Source organism: Zerene cesonia, chromosome 26 (assembly GCF_012273895.1).
Source record: "Zerene cesonia ecotype Mississippi chromosome 26, Zerene_cesonia_1.1, whole genome shotgun sequence".
Classification (NCBI taxonomy): Eukaryota; Metazoa; Arthropoda; class Insecta; order Lepidoptera; family Pieridae; genus Zerene; species Zerene cesonia.
Genome location: NC_052127.1, coordinates 4,699,582 through 4,724,241, shown reverse-complemented (window position 1 = coordinate 4,724,241; position 24,660 = coordinate 4,699,582). Strand labels below are relative to the sequence as shown.

General features: G+C 32.4%; 4 protein-coding genes across 5 annotated transcripts in view; 2 read left to right on the top strand and 2 right to left on the bottom strand.

Moving 5' to 3' along the window:
* Window positions 1-1,942: 1,942 nt before the first annotated feature.
* LOC119836925 lies at window positions 1,943-17,887 on the top strand. Of its 2 annotated transcripts, XM_038362393.1 has the most exons (11): window positions 1,943-2,098; window positions 7,347-7,444; window positions 7,906-8,086; window positions 8,415-8,782; window positions 9,340-9,496; window positions 9,980-10,119; window positions 10,542-10,709; window positions 11,048-11,129; window positions 11,835-11,877; window positions 11,953-12,909; window positions 12,994-17,887. In XM_038362393.1, exons 2-11 carry the CDS (start codon window positions 7,368-7,370, stop codon window positions 16,875-16,877), a joined length of 6,057 nt encoding a protein of 2,018 aa, XP_038218321.1. In that variant the 5' UTR covers window positions 1,943-2,098; window positions 7,347-7,367; the 3' UTR covers window positions 16,878-17,887. The 2 variants fall into 2 exon arrangements, with proteins under 2 accessions (XP_038218321.1, XP_038218322.1); XM_038362394.1 differs by lacking the exon at window positions 7,906-8,086.
* Window positions 17,888-18,308: 421 nt separating this feature from the next.
* On the bottom strand, window positions 18,309-20,319 carry LOC119837071 (probable phenylalanine--tRNA ligase, mitochondrial). Its single transcript, XM_038362562.1, has 3 exons — window positions 19,633-20,319; window positions 18,741-19,382; window positions 18,309-18,495 (listed from the first exon to the last, which is right to left on the bottom strand). The coding sequence occupies exons 1-3, from the start codon at window positions 20,143-20,145 to the stop codon at window positions 18,328-18,330; spliced, it is 1,323 nt and encodes a 440-aa protein (XP_038218490.1). The 5' UTR covers window positions 20,146-20,319; the 3' UTR covers window positions 18,309-18,327.
* Window positions 20,320-20,651: 332 nt separating this feature from the next.
* LOC119836971 (endonuclease G, mitochondrial) lies at window positions 20,652-24,027 on the top strand. The gene is made up of 6 exons (XM_038362446.1): window positions 20,652-20,945; window positions 21,358-21,560; window positions 22,109-22,232; window positions 22,606-22,718; window positions 23,059-23,239; window positions 23,820-24,027. Exons 1-6 carry the CDS (start codon window positions 20,742-20,744, stop codon window positions 23,913-23,915), a joined length of 921 nt encoding a protein of 306 aa, XP_038218374.1. The 5' UTR covers window positions 20,652-20,741; the 3' UTR covers window positions 23,916-24,027.
* A 210-nt stretch (window positions 24,028-24,237) lies between these two features.
* Window positions 24,238-24,660, bottom strand: part of LOC119837029 (eukaryotic translation initiation factor 2 subunit 1) — a 5,294-nt gene continuing 4,871 nt past the window's right edge. Inside the window, exon 7 of the mRNA XM_038362509.1 lies at window positions 24,238-24,369. Within this exon, the coding sequence (XP_038218437.1) occupies window positions 24,302-24,369 (68 nt within the window). The 3' untranslated portion in view covers window positions 24,238-24,301. The remainder of the gene's footprint in view (window positions 24,370-24,660) is intronic.

Sequence of the window (24,660 nt, the reverse complement as noted above, 5' to 3'; positions counted from 1 at the left end):
GGTAAGTTTATCTAAATAATCTTAAAATGTGTACCTATGGAGGGCTTCATTGTTTTGCACATGTTTATTATATATTTTAACATTTGTTGAATTTATATTAAGTACAATAGATAGATACTTTTTATTGCAGGGGATGCATATAAAAATTATATAAGGTTGAATTCGGCCAATATAGTATCGGCCATACATTGGAATACAAACGTGTACTTTGAACATTTATTCATGTCTCTTTTTAATAATAGTCTCTTATTAATGGAAATTTTAGTTACAATTCTTCTTACTTTGTTCTTATTTTGAAACAATCGTATTACAAAATAACATTAAAATATTAATTTCACTAGGTATTAATTATTATTGTAAATTTGAACGCTTTGCACCTAAACAGCTTTAAAACAGTAGGAGCGGCAGTGACACACTAAATTTTTTACAGATCATGACGTCAGAAATACCTCGCCCGTTGATTTGTCAAACTATAGACATCGGCTTGCTGGCGTCGTACGCTTGTTCGCTCCACCCAATTCATTGTTAATTTATACGTTCCAATACTTAAACAACGCTGAGACTTGTTTTGACGATTAAGACCTAAGTACGATTATATTACATAGCAAAGATAATGCAGGCATTTAGGTTTAGATAGGCGATAGATAAACTTATTATGTTCGCGCACCCACGGTTGTCGATATTATATTAATTCTTATATACTGCTTATGTAAGTAGATTATAAAATACACACGTACACTGAATAATACACATCAATCTATCGCTATTTACTGATTATAATATAAGTAATCAATACCTGTACCAGCAACTGTTATATTATATAGTTCATTGATAAACATAATAAACATAATTTAAACTATTGAAGCATACCCATGGACAAATAAAATCTCATTGCTTATTAAATTATCACACACTTAAATAACTCACCTATTAAAAACACTTCATTGTATAATTTTCAATTTATGTATGCAAAAAATTCTAAAATAAATCTGTTAAGAAAAATAATTTATTAGAGAATAAAAATCTATACAGGTATGTATGCGTAGGTTAATTGCATGAACTAAAACTCAACTATGAAACAGATTATAGTAGTTTTTCCATGCCAATTCCGCTGATAATTTTTTTTGCATTAATTATAAAAAGTCAAATGATATCTAAATCAATTAACAAGAGATCAATCCAAATTTTGCAGTTAAAATACAGTCTTAGTGCGTCTATGATAGGTATATATACTTTTAGACGTATTCCGCTGGTTAAAATAGTCTAATTCAAGAAAGAATATAAATTAAAACTCAATAAAATCAACGAGACCTCTATTTAATATTTTGAGTTGGAGAACATAAGTGAAAAGACAGTCTACCCACCAAATTGTGTTTGATATATTCGTCTTCTTACTGAGACGTATATTGATAAATTCTCAATTTACCGTTGAACAAATAAAAAAACGACTAAATCCATTAATTAAATATCATACAAGCTGATTACAACATATTGTTCAAGTTGAATGGTCCTTTATGTTTGATTCAGAATCGCATTCAATAATTTGCCGTACTCAATATAAATTGATTAAGATTGTTATTTAGCTCATAATGAGGAATCAGAAAGGTTATACGTTAACGTTATTGCTTATCTTCACATGAAATTGTCCCATAACTAAGTCATTAAAAGGAGTTACAAATGTAAAATGTAGAGTCGTATGAGTCGTGACGCGGAAAACGATAATAGAAACTTATATTTTAAGATACTTCTGTCTGAATCAAAAGCTGTTGTTGAAATGAAGTAAAATCGAACGAAACAGTAGGGCTTCGTGCTGCCCCTTCAGCGCTTCAATTTTATCTAAATGAAAAAAGAATACAGAAATATGCATCTGTCCCTCACTTGCTCATGACGGCCGTTCGCGCATGCCCCCACGACACTAGAAAGGTGGATTTTCGCCATTTTGTTTTCAAACTTCGACGTGTACATGACTCCGCGTGAATGTAGGTAAAAAAATGTATTTGGACTGTATCTGAGAGTATAACGCGAAACTACGTTTGTTTAATTAATTGTGTATATGACTGTGATCGTGAGAAATACATTTCATCAGTTCGTCGGCTAAGTAAGTAAATTAGTACGTTGAATAAACGGCATTGGTATCTCGACATTCACAGCGCGGCGTGTAAAATCGTCAAATATTATGATGATGATGTATCGGAAATGAGGTTATATACAAAAGGCAGCCATTCTCGAACGTTGCTGGGATGATAATGAAGTGTGTGCGGCGTAGGCATCGAAACGGGTTTCTAAATAATTATATTTTTGTGACGTAAGCGTCCGCCGCGGTCGGCATGCTACTTCGCTCTGTGCTGGGTGCCGTAAGCCGTTCTACGTTTTGCGTTTTACCTACATGGTAAAATAGAGTTTTGTTGCGGTGGGATGTTTATTTGGTATTTATCATTTCGAAACGTGTACGGATTTTACATACAACACAATTTTAATATGAAATTAAATTTATGAAGTAAGTAATAATTTGAATAAATGTTTTTACTTTTTTTTTATTATTTTTAGTAGGTACGGATAATTCATCTGTTTATCTATTGGTTTAATTAAAAATTTTCAGGAATGAACATGAAATAGTGCATAGTTATTTTTACGTTTCGTATGTTGCAGTGATATTATGAAATCTGTCTAAATAAAAACATGGTAGTTTTCATAATAATTCTAATAAACTTGCATAAATATTAAAATTTAAGTGTTGTCAGTAAGTAGTTATAAGTGTGAAAATATTGTGTGTACTCGTGTTAACATGAAATATATAACAAAAATAATTGAAGATATCATATACTTTTTTTTAATATACATGTATATGATTATTCCATTTGGTTCATAAGTAGTTTGCGTTTATTTGTTGCATTTCTAAACATAATATTTTTATAATTCTATGTAAATATTTACGAATCGCTCAAAGGAATATGTATGAGATTCCTAAACAGTTTCAATGAGATTCTGATTAAAATAAAGGTCATCACTAAGAGCAAACTTTCTTCAGTTCCGATTTCGCGGTGGTCTATAATTAAAAAACAAGCTAATGTGTAAATCGAAGGCTCTCAAACTACGTATTACCTGTATTGATATTATTTTTAATGAAACTGCCAATTATAAAATGTATCACAAACTTGTGTTTTGCTTTAATTATATCATTATAGTGCATAATGATTTCAATTATAATAAGGCCTTTTTTAACTTTTTCTATTCATAAACCTGGTTGAGATCGCATAGAAGAAATAAGGCGTCTTTTATAGTTTATCTTAATATTTCTCGATATTTTATGGCGTTTTAAAAATAAGTTCACAAAGTATTGACTACAAGAACTAGAATGACCCATGCACACATTTATACTATTAACGTGATGGTCGTGACTCGAATCAATGGTCTTCACTCTTGTCTGGCACCAACGGTACAAAGGACCGCACGCGCACAAGCGTACTTATTATCCGCAGAAATAAGAATACGTGAATAATTAAAAGCTGTATTTCATTTGATCGTATCCAATATTAAAAACCAATCGATATATTTTTACTTATATATGTATTTTTTAATATAACTTGGCTTAAGTATTATAATTAAGTATTTAATAGTTCAACTATTTCTAATATGAGTAATCAAACATACTTTTGAAACTGTCACGAAATAAAAGAAGTAATAAATTTCTGCTGAATACCCTTCTAGTGCGGTGTTAATTCAATAAGACTAACTTTGCGATGTACACGTAACATGTTTAGCAGGTGATGCGTTTGAGTCATTGTGTTTTAATTTTAAATTGAATTTTTCTTACAGTCATATAATCGATTGTTATCATCACAACACGAATTTGTATTCGAAGGTTTTTGTGTGTTTCCCATTCTAATAAAAACCATTCCGGACCCAAATAACACAAACTAAACAGTTTTAACTGAGTCGCTTGCAAAAAAGAAACGCGATTTGACAGCAAGAACTAGTTTCAACATATATTCATTTTATTATTTTTTATTACATAATTGGTTTATTGTAGTTTTAACAAAGGCATATAGTTACAACTAGTTCGCACTAGTGAAAACGCTATTTAACGAAATTCGGGCTTTAACGGTAACATAACACATAAAACATAAAACGTTCACCATTCAACTATTTATGTCTAAATGTTTTTTTGTCATTTCATTTGAAATCGTGAATAAAACAAAATCTGATATCTATCAGAAAATAAAATAATTGAAAGAATAGAAAAAAATTCGATCACGAGGCGGGATTCGAACCCGCGTTTCTTGCCTAACCGTAGCAATTTTTTCTATTCTTTCAAAAAACTTCTCATTTATAAAAAGCATTTCAATGCTATAAAACTTAAAATTAAATTTAAGTTTTATCTGGCTGCATATATATATCTTGGATATTCAGTTTATGCAATTTATCGATAAATTGCGTCCAATTCACAAAATATATGAGCTACGTATGTTTTACAGAAAATCAGCGTTCCAATTTTAAATAGTCGTAGATAAATTATTAAGATTACACACACAATGATAATTTCGATTTACAAAATGACTGTTGTAAAGGTGAGATTGTATTATTATTAAAATCGTTTATTTGATTGTGAGATGTAGATAATATAAAAAAAACATAAGTCTAGCGATCTTAGTGTTATGTACTAAAAAATTAATCGTCTCTGTATTTTTCGAGATTATATATCTAATATATTCTAAACTATATAGTCGAACAGAGTAAATTTTTGCTATTAAATGAACATACAAATAGATTTTATCTTCAATTCAGAAATTTTAATTTGGACTAATGAATAATATTACAGAATTATATTAAGTTATTTATGTGTTGATATGAAATATTTGAGCGGAAGTTTAAATATATACAATGTAATGCGCATATGTATCGCGTATACCTACGTATACTTATATACTAGTAGTTTTAAATCTGAAGAGTTTGTTTGTTTGTCCGAACGGACTTATCTAAGAAACTACTGTCCCGATTTCAAAAATTCTTTCACATTAAGAAATATGTACGTGATATCAGAGCGCTATTGGCTATATAAGAGTATATACCACGAGTGAAGCCGAAGCGAATCGGTAGTTCAGGATAGAATGTTGATAATTGTTTTCAATAAATTTTTATCCAGAAATTTGAAATATTTTATTAATAATAATTATTTATTTATTTATTTTCTCATCACAAATTATCTTCACAATATATTGTTTAATCTATTGCTTATTACTAATATTTATGAGAGACCTATTTTATTTTAGCATTATATATAGGTACTTTTAAACCTCAACTCATTTTGAAACACCTATCTATCCAATGATACCTCATTTAATTACTTACTCGCAATTTTTTTTATCTCCCCATTGCATGCATGGATAACCCCTGTAATTTATTTACTCATTTTTTTTTTTCAAATAAAATGTAGCCTATAAGTTGAACCAAATATTGGTCTATTACCATATAAAATTTCGTGAAAATCTGCCTGGTTTTACGTGATTAACGCAAACAATAGAAAAAATTTTACTAGCCATTGACTATAGCTAGCTGCTTTACCCTTTGCGAGGCCGTTTGTCCTTCGTGAAAATGAATAAAGCGAAAGGAGATCTGCTGAGTGGATTAGTTACTTAATTCTTAACGAAAAATGGTTAAGTTTCCTAATGAAATAAAAAATGTGTGTTAAAATATTTTAAATGAAATGAAATTATGTAAATCATTTCATTTAAAATATATTAAAACTCATTGTAGATGGTAATCATAAAATTGATGTGTGCGGCTTTTTCTAAGACTAAAATAATACTAATATTATTAATGCGAAAGTTTGTAAGGATGATCCGAATGCAATGAAATTTAGTACGTAGATAGCTGGACAACTGGAATAACATATAGGCAACTTTTTATCCCGATATTCCTACGGGATACGGATTTACGCGGATGAAACCGCGGGGCGCAGCTAGTCTTTAATAAAAGCACAATAATGTAACGAGTGAGCGACGTCATTTTCGATTGAAACTTTCTATTTGAAAGAATGGCAAGGATTAAAAGCCAATCTTTTAGTAATAATTGTGTTGATTGCGCGAGGCCCCATTCGCCTAAGGCGGCCGCTGTCTATGCAGCAGCCATATTGAATAGCAATTACACGTTAAAAAATGTTTAATGTACAAAAAATGGGTACTGTTTTATTATATACTTGCTATTTCCCGCGGCTTCGCACACGTTAAATTCGGAGATTAATAGATGATATTATACATATAAATCGTCCTCTTGAATCACTCTTTCTGAAAAGACCCCATCAACATCCGTTGTGTATTTTTGAAGATCTAAGCATACATACATACTATGTTGTGATTACTATTACTACTAGCTGTGACCCGCGGTTGAAACCGCGTAAGTCCGTATCCCGTAGGAATATCGGTATAAAAAGTGCCTATGTGTTATTTCAGTTGTCCAGCTATCTACGAAGCAAAATAGTATTATTATTCACCAATAGATGTCAGGAAAAAAAAAACACGAATAAAACACGAATATGACATTTTCTAAAAAAAATTCCTAGCTAGATCGATTTATCGCCCCCGAAACCCCCTATATACTAAATTTCATGAAAATCCTTGGAGCCGATTCCGAGATTCCAATTATATATATATATATACAAGAATTGCTCGTTTAAAGGTATAAGATTATGACTAAGATTTAGTTTTTTATATACGAAATTTGTTTCAATATTTGTATTATAATCAGGGGCATAGCTACCGCCGTATCAATTATATGGACCGGGCTTAGCCTAACGAATGTATTATAATAAAGTGCCTAGCTTTTTATTAAAACAAAAATGGTTTCAAGAGAGATAAGTATTTTTACATTTCTAAGGTCGTTTAGTTTTTCACATTTTGTTCATCACCTAAAAAAAAAATTAATGAGTCATATTTTAGATATTAGGTTTTTTTGTCGTTATTCTTTTGGGTCCCTCCATAAATTTTTATATACTTAGGGCACCTTAAGGCATGCTTCGCCACTGAATGCAGTGGACTGTCAATTACATCGTAATGATGTGTGTCTACTAAAATACTAGACGCCACAGTTTAGTTTTTTGGAAAATCGGGCCGTACATTTATACCTATAATAGGGATCCGCCGTGGTTTCGCTCGATGTATATAGCTTATATCACACAGAGAAGATGATTTATTGAAATCGGTGCAGTAGGTTTTGTGTGAAAATGTAACATACATACGTACAAAAACAAAACTGTTTCCTCTTTGTAATCTTAGTTTAGATTAAAATATTCAGCCTTTGGATTTTAATAGGGATCGTATTAGAAATAAACTTGTCAGTATTTCTTTCAGGTACGGAACATAAAAGCTTCTATGGCTTGCATCGTGAGTTGGTGCAACAACAGGCGAGGGACTCCAGTGTCGAAATTAAATAAAATATCTTACTACGGGTACGAGTATAATAATCTATATTGTTTATATGTTTATTTTATAATTGAGTATATTTTGTGTAAGTAAATATAGTGTCGTAGAATCTTATGTCTTAAAAATAGGAAACAAAACTTATTAATAATTAATCCCCAACTATCCCGTGGCATTGCCCGCGTAGTCAAAAAAATTAATAGACAGTCCGAAGTTTTAGTCATAGTTCCCGGGAATTCCGAAATAATCCGATGTCCTTTCTCAGGTCTCAAACAATTCTGTAACAAATTTCAACCAAATCACTTTAGGCGTGAAGAAGAGGCAGTTTACACACAATTAATTTCGCATTTATGATATCAGTCGAGATTTATAAATTACCAGCAAAATCGGTTAAAGTTTTTAAATATTTTGCCTTGCAAGGATTCCTGTTTGTTTATGTATTTTTTCTAGGGATATTTGTAGTGCATAAAGGTAATGAATGTTTTTCTAGATTTCCTAAAAGCGAGAAAAGAAGAGAGGCTTGGACGAATTTATTCAGGAAAGTTCTTAAACTTCCATTTTGGGCTCCAACTAAGAATACAATAATATGCAGTGCACATTTCGAAGTATCGCACATATATCACACTCCAAGTGGTCGTGTCCGATTAAATAAACATGCATTTCCGACTAAGGTATTTTTCTCGTAGATTATTGAACTAGCATACGCACCTCTTGACTACAGAGCCGCGATTTTTGTAGATTGTGTGTAGTTGTCAACTTTTTTTAATTTAATCGTTTATGGTAGTTCGTTTGTTTTGCACGAAAATCCGAATTGTAGTGCATGTATATAGAATGAAGGTCAAAATTTGCCCAATGCGAGCTATGGTCCAGCGGGGATGTCCAGCCGATTCGCTTTCACACCAACTGCATTTATGTATGTCACCAATGAGTTTTGCCGATAAAAGTAGATGCTGCGTTCAATATAATCACAATAAAGTAAATAGAGTTAATTCGTTTTAGCTCTTAACGGACCCAAACGCGAAAGACGCTCCAGATGAAGTGGAAACTCAGCAGCCAGAGGTACAGCCAGAGATACAGCCAGTAGTTAAGCCAGTGGCAAGGCCGGTGGTTCAGCCAGTAGTTCAGCCAGTAGCTCGCCCAGTAGTTCGGCCAGTTGATCAGCCAATAGACCATCCAGTGGTGGAGTCTGTGAAAGAGTTGAAATATAAGGAAATGCGGGAGAGAAAGTCGAATGAAGTGGAGAAGTTCAAGAGGAGAATAATACGCGTGGTCGCGAGACACATCAGCGAGAACAATGATGATGAGGAGCTGGAGAAAATGTGGGAGATGATGAAGAAGGAGACGCGGTGTGACTGTAAATTGTTATGGTAATTTTGTTTGATAATCAAACTATTTAATTTATAGACTAGATTTATCTTCCACCCAACCTTGTTCGGAAAGTAGCGAAATTGATAAGTCATTTGTGTGTTTGCTAGACCATTTATCAAAGAAGAATTAAAATAATTTTCTATATTGTTAATATTATAAATCTGAAGAGTTTGTTTGTTGAAACGCGCTAATCTCAGGAACTGCTGGTCCAATTTGAAAAATTATTTCAGTGTTAGATAGTCCATTTATTCAGGAAGGCTACATTATATGCACCACGGATGAAGCGGGGCCGGACCGATAATTACATATAAAAGTGTTAAGGTCTAGCTGACACAAACATAATCTCTGATTATCTATCTGATAAATGTTCGGAATCGAGTTAGGCAATATGAACAATTGTGACAAAACACTTCTGAATTATGGAATTGCAAAATGCGTCATCCATCCGTGTAGGATGGTCGATTCTTCGGTCTATCATTTGGAGAAACATCTTCCTTCTTCCACAAAACAAATCGTGTAATAACTCCATTTCTGTAACTTCTATACCATCATTCAGGGAACGAATGCGAACCCTAACCATAAAGAAGATCAAACGCTTGCTGCCAGCGGATGACAGGAACGACGGTATCACAAGCATCGCCCGGCTCTCCGCTACTGACTGGCTATTATTCGACCTGGTGCTGGTTCACGAGAAGATTGACGTCATAGGGGAGGTGAGTACCTTTAACCGACTTCAATAAAGAGGAATTTTCTGTTTAAGGGGACAAAATATATCATAAAATCATGCTTTCAAGTATATGATCCACAGGAAGATTAAAACACAACAAAATTATACTTGCTAGCACAAAAATTATTCAGGCGATAATTCTCAAAATATTTTTCAAGCAACATATTAATATAATAGTGATTTATTTCTTTATAATCAATAGATTTTGAGCGAGTCGCGTAATTTTATTTCTGAACGAAGATATTATGTACGCACGTTTGCGTGTGGTACCTGCCAAAGCCGGCCAAGACAGTTGGTTGCTTAATTGCATAAATGTGCGCATGCGTCATTATGGCTCCTGTAGTTACTCTTAAGTTGGTTTAATTATAACGGTTTACATATCAAGTTCAAGCTTTCAAGTCTGGGTTTATTCAATTATCTTATGAAGGTTATTGTTAAAAAAATCGTATTTCATCAATCAATCTTTTAGGATCTATGGGTAGTGTCGGGCGAGGAGCCAGAAGTTCTGTACGAGTTGTTTTTCCTAGTCCAAGAGTACGATGTGGAGGAATTGACTGGTCCGAATCTTGTTGACGCGTGGTTAAACCTCACACGGGAGTATAATGAAGGGTATGTTGTATGTATGGTTTTATGTTAAAGTCAAGCCAAGTGGTACATTTTTGTGGAAACTTAGTATAGCGCCATCTAGTAACTAATTCAAAATAAAAAAATATTTTAATAATGTGCGTTTTTGGGTAATTAAACATTGTATCAAAGTAAATGATGGTAACATTGGTAATTATTTGTAGCTCTTGCTTTTTCTTGAATGAATAACTCCTGACCACGCTATAGACGGATCAGGATTAGAATTTAGAGCCAGTGTCTTCATTTGTTTTATATATTAAACTATTTCTATATTACATTGACCTACATTAAAAAAAAAAACAAAATAAAAGCGTTATTGGCAATTAAATCATTTCAGTACATTGTTTTTTGAAATGGGAATTCTGTATTAATATATTATTAAAAGAAATGTTATGTTTGTTTTACAGTGATCGCAAATGTTCGCCAATGATGTTGCAACGTCGGTGGTACCAAATGAAAAAATGCGCCAGAGAGAGGTTTTACAAGTTCTGGGGCAGTTACAGAGGCAACGTGAACTATTTGGAGCGAGCGAAATCGTTCAAGCCGACAAACCTACAAGTGGATATAGTTAGAAAGTAAGTGAGGAGATTTGCATCAGGGTCACTTCCCCGGGGATTTTGGGTATGGCTCAAAGATTCCGTCGCTATAAAAAATGTTATAACTGTACATTGGAGTAATTACTTAGAAAAAAAAAGTTCTCTTCCTATCCATAGCTTGACCGTTTATCGCAAAGAAATTAGAGATTAAATTTTAATTTAACTCATAATTCTTAGTAGGATATTAAAAGCCTTTTATCCTAATATTCAATTTGGATCTTTTAGGATTCTCTCCTACAAACAACAACAAAAATTAAAAAAAACAGCCTGCAATTGTTTTATTATTTATATATCATATTTAATTTGTATTTTTCCAGATACAGAAATATAATTGTAAGTAAGTTCCCTGATTGGAACGAATTGATAGCCGATGGAAAGGTCATAATGGCCCAGGAATTCGTAAGTACATAAAACCTATATTTTTACTATATTTTGATACTATTAAAAAAAGGATTGTGTGGTTTTATGAAAACACAGTAAAAGTGAAACTTTTGTCACATCATAGATATTTAACTGATGGTCAGCTGATGGAACTATAGACGCCGCCAGATAGGCCTCGGCTGTTCTGACGAGCGCCTTTCACTTTATCCCTACTCCGCGATACACAGACCAAAAAATTTGACACGATGTAATAAATGATTTCTCTTTAAAAGAAGTTTTAACGCATATTCGTTTTAAATATATTGCGTTAAACTTTTTTTTTACTAAAAACCTAGTCATCTAGACTTTAACAAGTTCAAAACTTAAAAATAGGTTATAATGCTCCTATTGATATCGACCATAGGGTTGTTGAAAAATACAGACATAATCAAAATTTGATGATAAAATATGTTAAACGTTTACCTTGACAAAAAAAAACAAACAACAACAATTTGGGAATATATGTACTAACTATACATATGTGTGTATAGTAAATATATTCTCAATGTTTTCTACCTTTCTGAAAACGCTTTCATGTATTTTTTAAGGACTTAACTACAACGCAGAAAAATACGAAAATATTGCTATATTTAAATAAAAACATGTGTGATCATGATCGTGTAAAAACATTTATAAAAAACAATACTATAGGGTTCAATTGAAATACTCTTATATTCTTTTTAGGATGAAAGGATCGCTGCTTCGCGAAAAAAACCGGAAACACAAGGTAATAAGAGTTAGTTTTTAATGCTTAAAGATTATATATGGAAAGAAAAATGTATCTAAATGTTCCTTATTTCAGATGATCAACCCGAAATTGAGCTTGTGGAACAAAACGTGGAGACAATAAGTCTTGAAGGTGACTCTGACTCTGAAAATACTAAGGATGATGATGATGATAATGGGAGGGAAAGACATAGCCAAGAAAAAAATGACACGTCTAAGTTACCTGTCAAAATTAAAAAAGAACTCGCTGAGCCAATAGACATTGATGAAACTGATAGTCTTAAATTACTGGAATCAATAAATATCCCATGCGAAACACCTTTTGGGCAAATTGAACACGAGTCGCCTCCTGCTGTTAATGAAAATAATGCAACTGAGAAGGATCCTACTTCTCTTTATGATATTCCCAAAGATAATCTTGAAAATGAAGCAGATGATGACGCTTATATGGATGAACCAATACCTTGCGATGATGACGTCATTGAAGATGAAGATTTTGATCAAAGTAAAAACAAAAAGGCCAACAATGAAAATCTAGAAGTCTTTAAATCGAAAAGCCCAGAAGAGAGTCCGGTCCAGGTTAGCGAAAACACTAAAAGTGGTAATCTTGTAACCGTTGATAGAAAAACCATAATAGGTGTTAGTAATGAAGCTACTGAAAATTCTGAGAGCATAGAAATGTCGAATTCAAATGCTTTACTGGTGCATGATAATGTTGAAATAAATGGAATAGCAAATAATTCGGCGATAACTAGAGAAGTGGAAAGTACCACGAATTGTGCTCTAAATGCATTAGAAGAACCTACAACGGAAGAAGTGCTTCCAAAAATAACAAATGTCACTAGTGTTGCTGTGTCAACATCGATAAAGCCCGAAGTTGTTGTTGATCAAATTTTAGCGGAAAAAGCAAACAAATTAAAACTATCATTCTTTCAGAACAAAGATTTTTTAGATAATTTTGAAGAGCTTCCCAGTGATATACAGTTTGTTGATGATGGTATTATGATTGACGATGATGAAGACGATGTAAAAGGTATGTATATTAAGAATTTGTTTTGTATAGTTTTGATTTAAAAAGAGTATTATGAATTTATCTGTTTTATTTTTTATTTTTCAGTCAAAGTTGAAATTAAAATGGAAGACGAAAAAGTAACAGATACGAATTATGAAAATGAAACTGGGAATGTTGACATGAAACTTTTATTATTTCCAACTGTTTACACGAAAAAATTGGACCATATGGATGTTTTCAAATTTTTGGAATATGATCAAATACGTGATAAAAGGATTATAGATTGTGCTTTCATTGAAAGCAAACCGGTTGAGGTTAAAGCTGTTAAAAAAGAAGAAAACATTAAAGAAGAACCAAAAGAAGAGATTTATGCAGTCCATGCTGACAATGACTTGACCACTTTTAGCGATGAAGATTCTGTAGATTATCAAAAACATAGAATAAATTTATCAAGCTGGCTCTTGCAAAAACCTCGTGTTACAAACTACAATCCAATACAGCTCTGTAAAAATCCTGATTTTAATACAAGATTGAAGCGCTTGACCTCTGGATTCCTTAGCTACGAACGAAATCGTCACTATTTAAAGCAATGTCAGCCGCTCACCATCGATCTACATAAAACTTTCGAAACAAAACTCATAGACAAAACCCTTTACTTGAAAGGTGAATATAAACAAGCAATTCCTCACATTCCAGAACCTTATAGCGAAGCACCGCTAGCTCTCACTCCACTTATATCTAGTTACGAGACATGTGCAGGAAAAATATCTAATACATACAACAAGAACAATGTTGATCAAGTAAATGATCTTCCCAATACATGCAGCCAATTGCCAACCTCAATTTTACAGCCTGTGTCATCTCAAAGGAGTAAAGTGGTGAATTTGCCAGATATTAATGAAGTGCGTCGTATTAATCAAAAATTATTGTGTGCTGAAGTGGCACCCATTCAAAGCACAGGTCTTAGTCCGCCAGTGACAATTGTCGCTAGGTCAAATTCTAGTGATAAAGAAGTGGAAGTGGTGGAAGTTGATCATGTCATTGGAAATTCAAGCGGTAAAGTTGGCAGTCAAGAAGACGGACAAACACTTAACGTTTCTAATGTTAATAACCAAGAGGATGCAATAAGTACATCCGACATAGACATTGTACAAAACCCAACCACTATTCCTATTGTAAATAACGTCGACATGACCTCCATCAAAATCAATTCGAAGTCGGTAGCAAAAACGGTTAAGTTGAATACAAAGAAAAATAAACTCATAAATCGTTTAAGTAGAATTACAACTGCTTGTTCTGATAGAAGAGGGAAAACTAAAAAACTTGTAGATAAACCTGTGAATAAAACTGTACGATTGCATCGTCCTAGCATACCTTGGGTTTCGAAGAATTACTCGTGTGAAGAAGCTTTGTTGGCGTCTGATACGGTGGACAAAATGTTGATGCTTTTCACAGGTGAAATAAGTTGTCGGAAAAAGAAATCTAATTCGAATCATAAAATAATAGCATCTGCTGCCTGTGCGGCGTCGAGTGAATTAGAAAAGGAAACATTAGAAATCGTGTCTATGCAAACAAATTCAATACCAATGGCTCAGCCTATTGTCAATAAGCAAAAGATTGATAATCCTGTCCAAAAGAAACCAAAAAAAAGAACGAAACGAAAGCCTATTCTAAATCCGGGACAGCAAAATTCTGATGAAGTAAATGGTGTTTTGACTTATTGTTGTTGGGCTCGTAAGAAAATTGTTCAAAAGGGTATTAATGAGGATTTTCACATATGCGAGACTCACTGTACGTGTTGTTGTAGATATATTCTTGCTCAAATTCTGAAACGGCGACACTGGAAAGCCCTGAAGGGCAAGCGAGATCAACAAAGTGTTGAGCCAATTATTTTATCTGATGACGATAGCGACACAGGAAAAACTAATTTAGATACTAATTCATTGATAAATAATGCGAGTTCTCTCGTTCCTAAATCTGTAAATACCGATAATATAAATATCCAAGATATATCAAGCATATCAGCACCAGAAGACAGCAATACATTACAAATGGCTAATATATCTGACTTAACTCAACAAAATGTATTGACAACACCTGTAACGCAACCTCCAACGATCCAATCACAATTAAAACTTGCATTGGCGGGAACAAATTTACCCATACCAGAAACTCAGTTGTCACAATTACAACCTAAGCCAGGTATAACAGAAACTTCGCTTTCCGTACCCATTTCTGAATCGGTTTATTCAAAATCAATCGTCACAAGTAGGCTAAGAACTAAACCTGCTGATAGAAAAAAACGTCAAGAAATACTTAAAACCGTTTACAGCTACAACCAGTCATCTCAAGATAAACTTAAGACAAAACATAAAGGTCCCGAGCTACCAAAACCATCCCCCATTTTTATCGGTAAATATAAAATTTTACTTTCTAGCAGACCTTATTATAGAACTCCAGAAATACCTCTTGAAGCTCCTCAAATATTGTTACCAAATGGTGTTCATTTTGTGCTACTGCCAAATAAAGAACTAGCTGTGTCTTTCGATCCTGGTGTTGAACTTGATCAAAATGAACTCCAAGAATTGCAGGCTATCAAAAATAATATTGAGAAACATATTGATACATTTTCATTGTTTAATCAATTAACGTCTAATAATGTGTTTGACGGCGAAATAGAAAACAACACACAAGAAGATAACGAGACTAGTGAAAAATTTGAAAATGTAACATCTGGAAATCAAAATATAGTTAGTGATCTGCAACTCAATGACACAAATAATTTACCTAATACAAACCAAGATCATAACATATCTGATTTATCATTAGATAAAATTAACAATACAGAAACTAATAATTTACCGGACGATAAAGACGAAAATGAACAAAATTCCGATAAACAAGAAAAGGTTGTTGGTGAAGTCCTTAAAGAAGTAAACCCAAGCACTGATACAGCGACGAGTAGTCGAAAAACAATATTATCAGACCTGATGGAAATGTCTGGAATATCTGAGGAAGACGCTAAAATACCGGAGACACCTACTCGAAATCTTTTAATGACAATTAACCCTTTGCCAATAGATGGAATAGTACAAACTCCTTTACCTTCCCCTGCAATTGAGCAAGATTTGGTGGTGTCTAATTTTATACAATCACCGCTTGCTCTTGCCACATTGGCTTCTCGACCGGATCTTAAAATAGTGACAACATACAACGATCTAAAGTCAGCCTTTAACAATAAGGCTAGTTTCTTTAAATTAGATATTATAACTGGTGAAATTGGAAATGTGAACGTTTGTATTAAGAAGCGCGAACAGTTAAGTAAACCTAAAAATGGCATTCGAAACTCTGAAATTGTGGTTGACTTAACAGAAGAGACTGAAAACGATGGAAAACCTTCAAACACCGAAAAAGACGATACTGGGGAAACTTTTGATATTGATGCTGAAAGTGTAGCTACACCAGTAAAACTGTTTCGAGCCATACATCCATCCATATTAAGAAACGATAGTAAAGGCTTATCTGTTCTTAAAACATTCCAAGACGGTACACGCAGCGGAAGCCTTTTAAAGAGAGTGGATGCAAATAAGATATTAAAAATTGTTAACGTCAATAGAAGAAAACAACAATTAAAGAACCCTACCCGTATAGAAATATTAGATTCAGATGAGGACAGTCAATTGGAAAAAAACAAGATTGAAGGAGGAAAAAGTCATGAAAAAAGGCAGTTGAATGAAACTGTTAAAGATGATACCGATGACTCTGATGAAGAACCTTTAGCAAAGAAGGCCAAACGTCAATCTGAGATCGCAGCTTACAATGTCAAAAGCACGAATAATGATGAATCAAATGAAAACGACAAATCTCAATCTGACGAAAATATGACTCTGTTAGAAATGCCAACTGATATGTTGATTGATCAGGAATTAGATGAACAACATCAACCGTGTGAGAATGAATCGGAAGAAGATTGTATTTTAGGTGTATAGACTGATTATTTTAATCTATTGCGATAAATTCTCTATTTTTTCCTAAATAATAGTAGAAACATGAATCATAATAATTTGAATGATTTTTTTCTTTATAAATCTTGAAAGGTTTAATTGATATTGGAATACATTTTAACAGAGACTTGAATGATAGGTTATGAACCTTAATGACTTTAAAACAGATTATAGCATTAATTCTCTTATAAAGTGTTTGGATTGTAATCTTACAAATTTACATTGCTTGAAAATTATTTAAAAATAAAAGTTATTTAAGATATCCAGTACCGTAATAGTGCCGTGGCATAATTACTGGTATATGAGCATTGATCATTTTGATTTTGAGTCTCAGTATAATTCTCATTTTAGGGAACGTCTAAATAAATCATTATTACAGGGTATAGCTGAAAACTCGATAGTCGGACTAAAAACTTATGACACTTATAACATCCACAATATTATCTCATTGTCTTAGTTAAATTTAATCTAATTTATAATTTTTAGTAAGATTTGTTGTCTGTGATATTACAAATTTTAGAGAAACTTAGAAAGTACCTAATTATTGAGGTAAATATATTTTTGTGTTTATAAACTTACAAAATTTGTTCAGTTTGATATTAATATGTAGGAGTAATAGTTATACCTACAGACAATTTATATTCATTCTGATTCTGAAATTTCAACTAAAGCATAAACACGAAACGAAATACCTTATAGATGTATATAATTTATAAACGTTATCCTTAAAGGATATCTTGTAAATATATTTTTAAGTTTAGTTTATATTAATTACATAAACCTGAAGAGTTTGTTTGAACGCGCCAATCTGAGGAACTACTGGACCAATTTCAAAAATTCTTTTTCCGTTGGATACGTAGTTAATTTGCGAGTGCTATAAGCTATATGTACTACGGACGAAGCCGGGGTGGACCGCTATAAATGTGTATAGTTTTGTCGTTATTTCCTCAAATTCGTGGATTTATACATATATAATTGTAATATTGCAATTCTGTTCCCTGTTTTGAAATAAATATTTATGAAATTATTTAGTTTTATATTTAACCACTCATCTTCCTGATACATGTGTTTTTATTGTCTTTGATCTCCCTCTGAAAAATCGTTCCAATAAATATGATATATAGATGTCGCTGTTGACTAACAATGGGAAAGTCTGTATGTTTTAAAAAATAATTATTACTACGTCAAAGAAGATGAATAGGGTTTTCTAAAATATACTCTACGAGTCTTTAATCTTTTAATCCATTATAAACAGATTAAGATGAGTGGGTTCGATTTAAAATTATCTTAGTTTTAGTAATGATCCAATAATGTTAGGTTTAATAGTAGCAATCGTACATTTGGATGGTCTAATGAGTACATCCAATCAAACAATTTAAAAGGGTGACTTATTTATAATTTTAAGACAAAAGTTTTATCGATTTTTATTATCACATTATCTAATAACAACTCCAAATGTTTGTTCTGCCGCCTTCTCTATTTGTTTGTGGACGAGGTTTACTTCAGCTTGCGTCAGAGTCCTTTCTAAATGCCTGTACACTATACTGAAACATAGGCTGTGTTTCTTTGTTTTTGGATGTATGAATTTATCTTTTAATTTGACCTGTAAATCATTAAGCAAAATATTAGATTAAAAATGCTGGTAGAATTAAATTTATGTTTGTATGTATTAAAAGTACTATTCATTTATTTATAGTTTATAATTAAAACATAGGCTTCAAAAACGATGAATTTTTATCCATTATGTATATAAATTTGGGCATGTATCATGCATAATGCATCATCAGTAACGTATCAATAATAAATTTTAAATTCTGAGAAACTTTAGAACAGAATAACATTACTAACCTGTTCTATAATATCACCTCCAACATCCCTTACCAAGTCATAAAAGTCATTACTCATGAAACTATCTATTGTATAATTTGGAGGTAACCAAAATGACAAATCGTTACTACATTGAGGGTATATGGATACTGGTTTATATGATATCTTTGCATGTAGCTCTTTACCCTGGAACTGTGTTAAAAATCCAGAATCATTACTCCACATTAGTCGAATATCTGGTATTTTGTATAATGCCATAGCGAGTCTTTCCAAACCTAGACCAAATGCATATGCTATGCTATTATTAGGTCCGGCATTAGCTAGGATTTCGTTTCGTACAATACCACAGCCTAGGACTTCCATCCATCTATTTTCGTAGAAGATTTCTAGCTCCCAGGATGGATGTGTAAAGGGAAAATACGCATCAACCCATCTATGTTGAATATCATCTCCAAATAGTACTTTTACCAAGCCAATTAGATGGTTTTTTAACTGTGCCTCCATCAATTTAGTTGCTTCTAATGTATGGCAGCTCTGTTTTGTTGGATCGTCTATTGTATTCTTAAATGTTTGTGGGTTATCAGTAAAAGACTTTTCAAATATTTCCAGACTAGGGTGGTTCTCAAATAATTGTTCTTTTAATTGAGATCGCACTGCATCTACCTGAAAGGTAATAGATTATTGGTAGGTAATTTACAAGAATATCTTGACAATGATATAATTATGAAAATGCAATGCAAAAAAAGTTTAATTCTTTCTTATTTATAATCTGCCTTATTAATAATCTGAAAAAGATTACATTAGACCTATATTAGATATAAGTTATATATTAGGAAGTAATCATGGCAACCATTGAGCTGATATTCAAAATTTAATTTGATCACCCTCTTAAAATATGTAAGAGCAAACCCACCTGATGAAAAACTGGAAAATGAGTAGAGTCTATTTCATCCCTTCTGTATACATCACCAATCATGAGAAAGTTATCCAGTCCGGCTCGAAGCAACTCACTTTGATGTGCTGTCATGTGAGCTCGAAGGAGTAATGAATTATTTACGTAATAGCAATCAGACTTTGCCCTACTGACATGGTCAATCGGTATAAGCAAATCATCAAAGTTTTGTTTTGTAGAGACAATCGGCGATAAATTATCGTATACGCTGAACGTTGGATTTCCTCCATGCGTAAATGATGAATAGAAATAATTTACAATTCGCTGCCGCACCATGGACAGCGGATGGTCTTTTTGCAAGTGTAAATTCTTATTTAAATACGATATAATTTTAGGTGTTACGTTAGTAAAATCATCTGTGGCATACACTTTATTGTTTATTTGAATAGAGGCAATAGATTTAGCTGCGGTACTGAAATTAGACTTGAAAAGGTAACTGGACAATAATCGCGATCTTGTCAGAATTATCGTCATTGTAATTTTGATTCTTCTCAAGTAGGTGTGTTCAAATCATACCACTTTTGGCATCAATGATGAAGATTTAAGCGGTTCTCGTATCAATTTGTCTTATATTTATTATTTTTATTTTTTAACATTTACACAATCCGAGATGAAAATTCAGTCCTTGCAGTTAAATCAACTTGACATTGTTGAGTGTTGACATTGATTTATTTTGACATGAAAGAAGCACAGATTACCCATATTATTATGCTACTCTTTGGCACAGATTAAGAACTAGTTACTACGAAAGAAGGTAGGTAACATAGATATGAATAAAGTACAAGTAAACCACAGAGTACCTAAGTAATATTCGACGAAACCACTTTCATAGTATTAGGTACATGATGTGTATGTAACTTTACTAAATTCATCATCCAATAATTATTCGTTACTTGATAATGATTATTCATTTTTATTTCCCACAAAATAGTTGGTACGTAAATATTCCTAAACACTTATCAACTGTCATTAGAGCTATAAGCGAATAATAACACAGCTGTTAATTGGTAACCTATAATTTTAGGTTTTAACATTATAATTATATAAGAACTTAATAATAAAAAAAAACAATGATATCAAAGCGACTGCTACATATAGCGCAATTAAGCGCAGTAGGCTTAGCTGGTTATTTTGTAGGATATAGAGAGAAAAATAAAAATGACGAATCTAGAAATGTAAATGGAAAAACATTACGAAGTTTACCTGCATTACCAATATTTGGCACTGTATCTGCTGCAGTACCGTATACAGAAGGAGGTGGAGCGAAAGATAGGGTATGTTTAATTCATTATACATTTTAAATCATTCCAAAAACGTAACTAGAATAACTGCATACAGATCACCTTGTAGGTAATAAGGCATTACATGTATATCTATATATATAAAATTCTCGTGTCACAGTTTTCGTTGCCATACTCCTCCGAAACGGCTTGACCGATTCCTCTGAAATTTGGTAAGCATATTGGGTAGGTCTGAGAATCGGCCAACATCTATTTTTTATCCCGATATTCCTACGGGATACGGACTTACGCGGGTGAAACCGCGGGGCGCAGCTAGTTTATATATAAATAGTAAATTTATAATTCATTACTGATTTCTGCATATTTATTTTATTCGAATAATTTAAATGTCATTCGTTCATTTTAATCATTACAATACAAACAGATATGATGCAATATGTTTTAGATATCAGAAATAATGAAATATGGGTTCCCGGGTCTCGACAATGTTCGCTCGTATGACGACTTCGTGCTATCCTACGATCGACGCACACGGGTGCCTCACTGGGTTTTTGAGCACATCACAAAGGATCATATAACCAAGAATGATGCAGTGGACAGGAGTAAATGTGACTTCAAGCCAGATGAAAGCATACATCCATTCTTTAGGTATGTATTACTAGCTGACCCGTCAGTTGCTGTTCTATCTTACGATTATTTAGGGGTATGAAAAATTGATGTTGTCTGATTCTCAACCATACCCAATATGTGCATAAAATTTTATGAGTATTGGTCCGGTTGTTTTAAGAAGTATAAGAACTAACATTGTGACACAAACATTTTATACATTACATGGAGCACTAAGAATTTGAATGATTTTCAGACTGAAATGTTGCATTTGTATTTTGTATAGATATAAATTACTCAATCTAAGTGAACAATCATATAAACAGGAATCAGTTTTATAGATATGCATTACAATAATTAATTGATAAGGTTAATTGAAGATCATGTCAAACAAATACTTGTACAATGATTGAATAGCATAAAATAATACTTTTGAAACAGTGATTTTACACCCCAGTTTTAGATGTACTTATTTATTTTTACTTATGCAAGCTAGTATTGTATAGTTGGCTAATAATTGATATAAGCCACTGGACAAAAAGGGTCAAGTGGTTATGGTCAGCAAACATTTATGTAATATGATGTTTCAGATCTCAGAACAGTGACTACAAAGGTTCAGGTTTTGACCGTGGTCACATGGCTGCAGCCGGCAACCATCGTCTGGCACAGAGGCATGTCGATCAGACATTCTTCTTGACTAATATGGCTCCACAGGTACTCAATAAGATTTAAATTTTTTATTGTCTGCCTCCTTGGTACAGTGGTTAACAAGTCTTGCTCTGGCAGGACACAGAGGGCTGATCACTTCCTTGGCTCTAAATAATTCGATCAGTGAAATAGTTGTATATCCTCTTGCAGTAGGGGATACAAGACGTCACTTTTAAATTTTGTATTGCTTGCTTTTTCTAAAGGTACAGTACTTACATCTCGTAGTAATAAATTTGATTAGAAAATTCAATTCTTTTTCGAGAATTTTTTTAATTTTTAAAATGCATTTAATTATTTGTTACAGAAACAATACTTGAATTGACTTAAAGAACAGTAAGAGTTTATGAAAAAAAAATATGGAAATTATATTTATTTTCAGGTAGGTCAAGGGTTCAATAGAGATTCATGGAATAGGCTGGAAAAACATGTACGGAAGCTGACAAAAGTGTATGATAATGTTTATTGCTGTACAGGTCCACTCTACTTACCCAGGTGATCAAATTGTTTTAACTAAACAATAAATATTGTAATTCTATTAGTATAGGATAATTTTAACATAGCCAACTACCCTAGTTTCTAAATATTCATACAACTGTTAGTAATATATATAATTGATGTAAGGTGCTCTTTTTCCTCTTATAATACATATTTTCTTAATTATTACCTTACACTTGCTTCTCTTCAGAAAAGAAGAGAACTCAGACTAACACTTTTATGATTAAAATAGATATAATCATAATTTGTTTTAATTAATAATTTTATTTCTTCACTGGCAACACTTATTTTAACAAAATTTCATTAAATTATAGGCAAATGATTTTCAAAATTCTAGGAAAGAAGCAGATGGCAAAACATATGTGAAATATCAAGTGATCGGTGCAAACACAGTAGCAGTTCCTACACATTTCTACAAAGTTGTTGTGTGTGAGGCACCAGATGGCAGTTTGCATATGGAGTCCTATGTTATGCCCAACCAGAGGCTACCCGACGAGACTCCTGTATCATCATATATGGTGAATATATATACTGGTCTAAATGTAAACTTATTTTTAACCAGGGTGAATAAATAAATGAAAAAACCTTTTGATTTTTACTATAGGTACATATCACCGTATTAATTTGACAAGTCTATAAAATTTTTTAAATGAATATATTCTAATTGTGGAAATAAGTGGGCGGAACGCTTTATAAGGCGTGCGACCGACATACAAATTTATTAATTTTTTTTTGAGAGTAGAGAGTGGTTCAAAAGCAAATAAAGTGTTTGTGTTTGTGATGTCCCGTATCCCCTAGTGGGGTATGGGGCAGATGATATACATCTGTTTCACTGATCGATTTTCTTTATTAAAGAAAATAGTGTGTTCTAATTTTGAAATAAAATCTGTACAGAATTGATCCTTTTGCATTTAGACTCCCTAATAAATTGTTTACCAATTTGTTTTTTTTATGTGAAGCAGTATAGTAATAGTTGAAAAAAATTATTTTTTCAACTATTACTATGCTGCTTCTATAATATATAATAATACTTTTTATAATATAATATGGGAAAAAATTTAATAAATGGTTCTATGAATATTTTACTTTTATTTACAGGTACCGCCCGAGACAATAGAAAAAGCGGCTGGGCTTTTATTCTTTGACAAAATACATAGAAGTAAATTGACAACAATTAACGGGAAAAAAGTGTAAATTTTAAAGACATTGTGCAATATTTACCAGTGATAATAGTGTAAATAGATTTATAATAAATGATTAACTTAATTACAATTAATTTATACTGAATTTTGTTCCTTAATACATATGGAATTCAATTAATTAAGACTTTTATTTGAATATTTTACTCTCTTACTTTCTTCTCCAGTGGGAAATTAATAATTTATGATGTATTTGTAACCTTATTGTTTATATATATTACTCAAGTAACGTTAATTGAGCGAAAAAATATAGAATCAATGTCATCTAATTCCCACCTTTGTTAAAATTGTATTAATCTATTCAATTAAAATCAAAGTCCTTTTTAAAAAATGTAGTATATTGAATATGTATTACAATGTGTACAGTATATTTGAAACAGTTCAATCTTCTTCTTCTTCAGACGCTCCGTTCTGTTGTGGCTCATCGTCAGCACCAGCATCACCCATACCTATTGGTTAAACAGTTAAAAAAATATATAAAAAGAGTATAATATATACTGTAACTAATTTTCCGCCTGGGGCTTTAGTTGCGTGTTATACACGTTATTTCCCGACAGCCTTTTTTCACTCCTATTTCGAGTAATAAAAAACTACCATGCTTGAGATGGTTTGTCACATTTTTTTATTTCATTTGAATGATCTGTCCCAGATCCTTAGTCCAAAACATATAGACCGGGAGATGGTGACACAAATTACTAGGTCATTTGTACCAGTATGGCGGTTCTTCAGTGGTCTAATTA

What these genes read in the sequence shown, in the direction of transcription:
- LOC119836925 (XM_038362393.1), top strand. Translation starts at nt 7,368, where the DNA reads ATGGCTTGCATCGTGAGTTGGTGCAACAACAGGCGAGGGACTCCAGTG. An exon ending in AACATGCATTTCCGACTAAG is followed by an intron (nt 8,087 to 8,414) that starts GTATTTTTCTCG and finishes AATTCGTTTTAG; the next exon opens with CTCTTAACGGACCCAAACGC. An exon ending in CAAGTGGATATAGTTAGAAA is followed by an intron (nt 10,710 to 11,047) that starts GTAAGTGAGGAG and finishes GTATTTTTCCAG; the next exon opens with ATACAGAAATATAATTGTAA.
- LOC119837071 (XM_038362562.1), bottom strand. Translation starts at nt 20,145, where the DNA reads ATGACGATAATTCTGACAAGATCGCGATTATTGTCCAGTTACCTTTTC. An exon ending in ATTTTCCAGTTTTTCATCAG is followed by an intron (nt 19,383 to 19,632) that starts GTGGGTTTGCTC and finishes ATTACCTTTCAG; the next exon opens with GTAGATGCAGTGCGATCTCA. An exon ending in GAGGTGATATTATAGAACAG is followed by an intron (nt 18,496 to 18,740) that starts GTTAGTAATGTT and finishes AATGATTTACAG; the next exon opens with GTCAAATTAAAAGATAAATT.
- LOC119836971 (XM_038362446.1), top strand. Translation starts at nt 20,742, where the DNA reads ATGATATCAAAGCGACTGCTACATATAGCGCAATTAAGCGCAGTAGGC. An exon ending in GGTCCACTCTACTTACCCAG is followed by an intron (nt 22,719 to 23,058) that starts GTGATCAAATTG and finishes TCAAAATTCTAG; the next exon opens with GAAAGAAGCAGATGGCAAAA. An exon ending in CTCCTGTATCATCATATATG is followed by an intron (nt 23,240 to 23,819) that starts GTGAATATATAT and finishes TTTTATTTACAG; the next exon opens with GTACCGCCCGAGACAATAGA.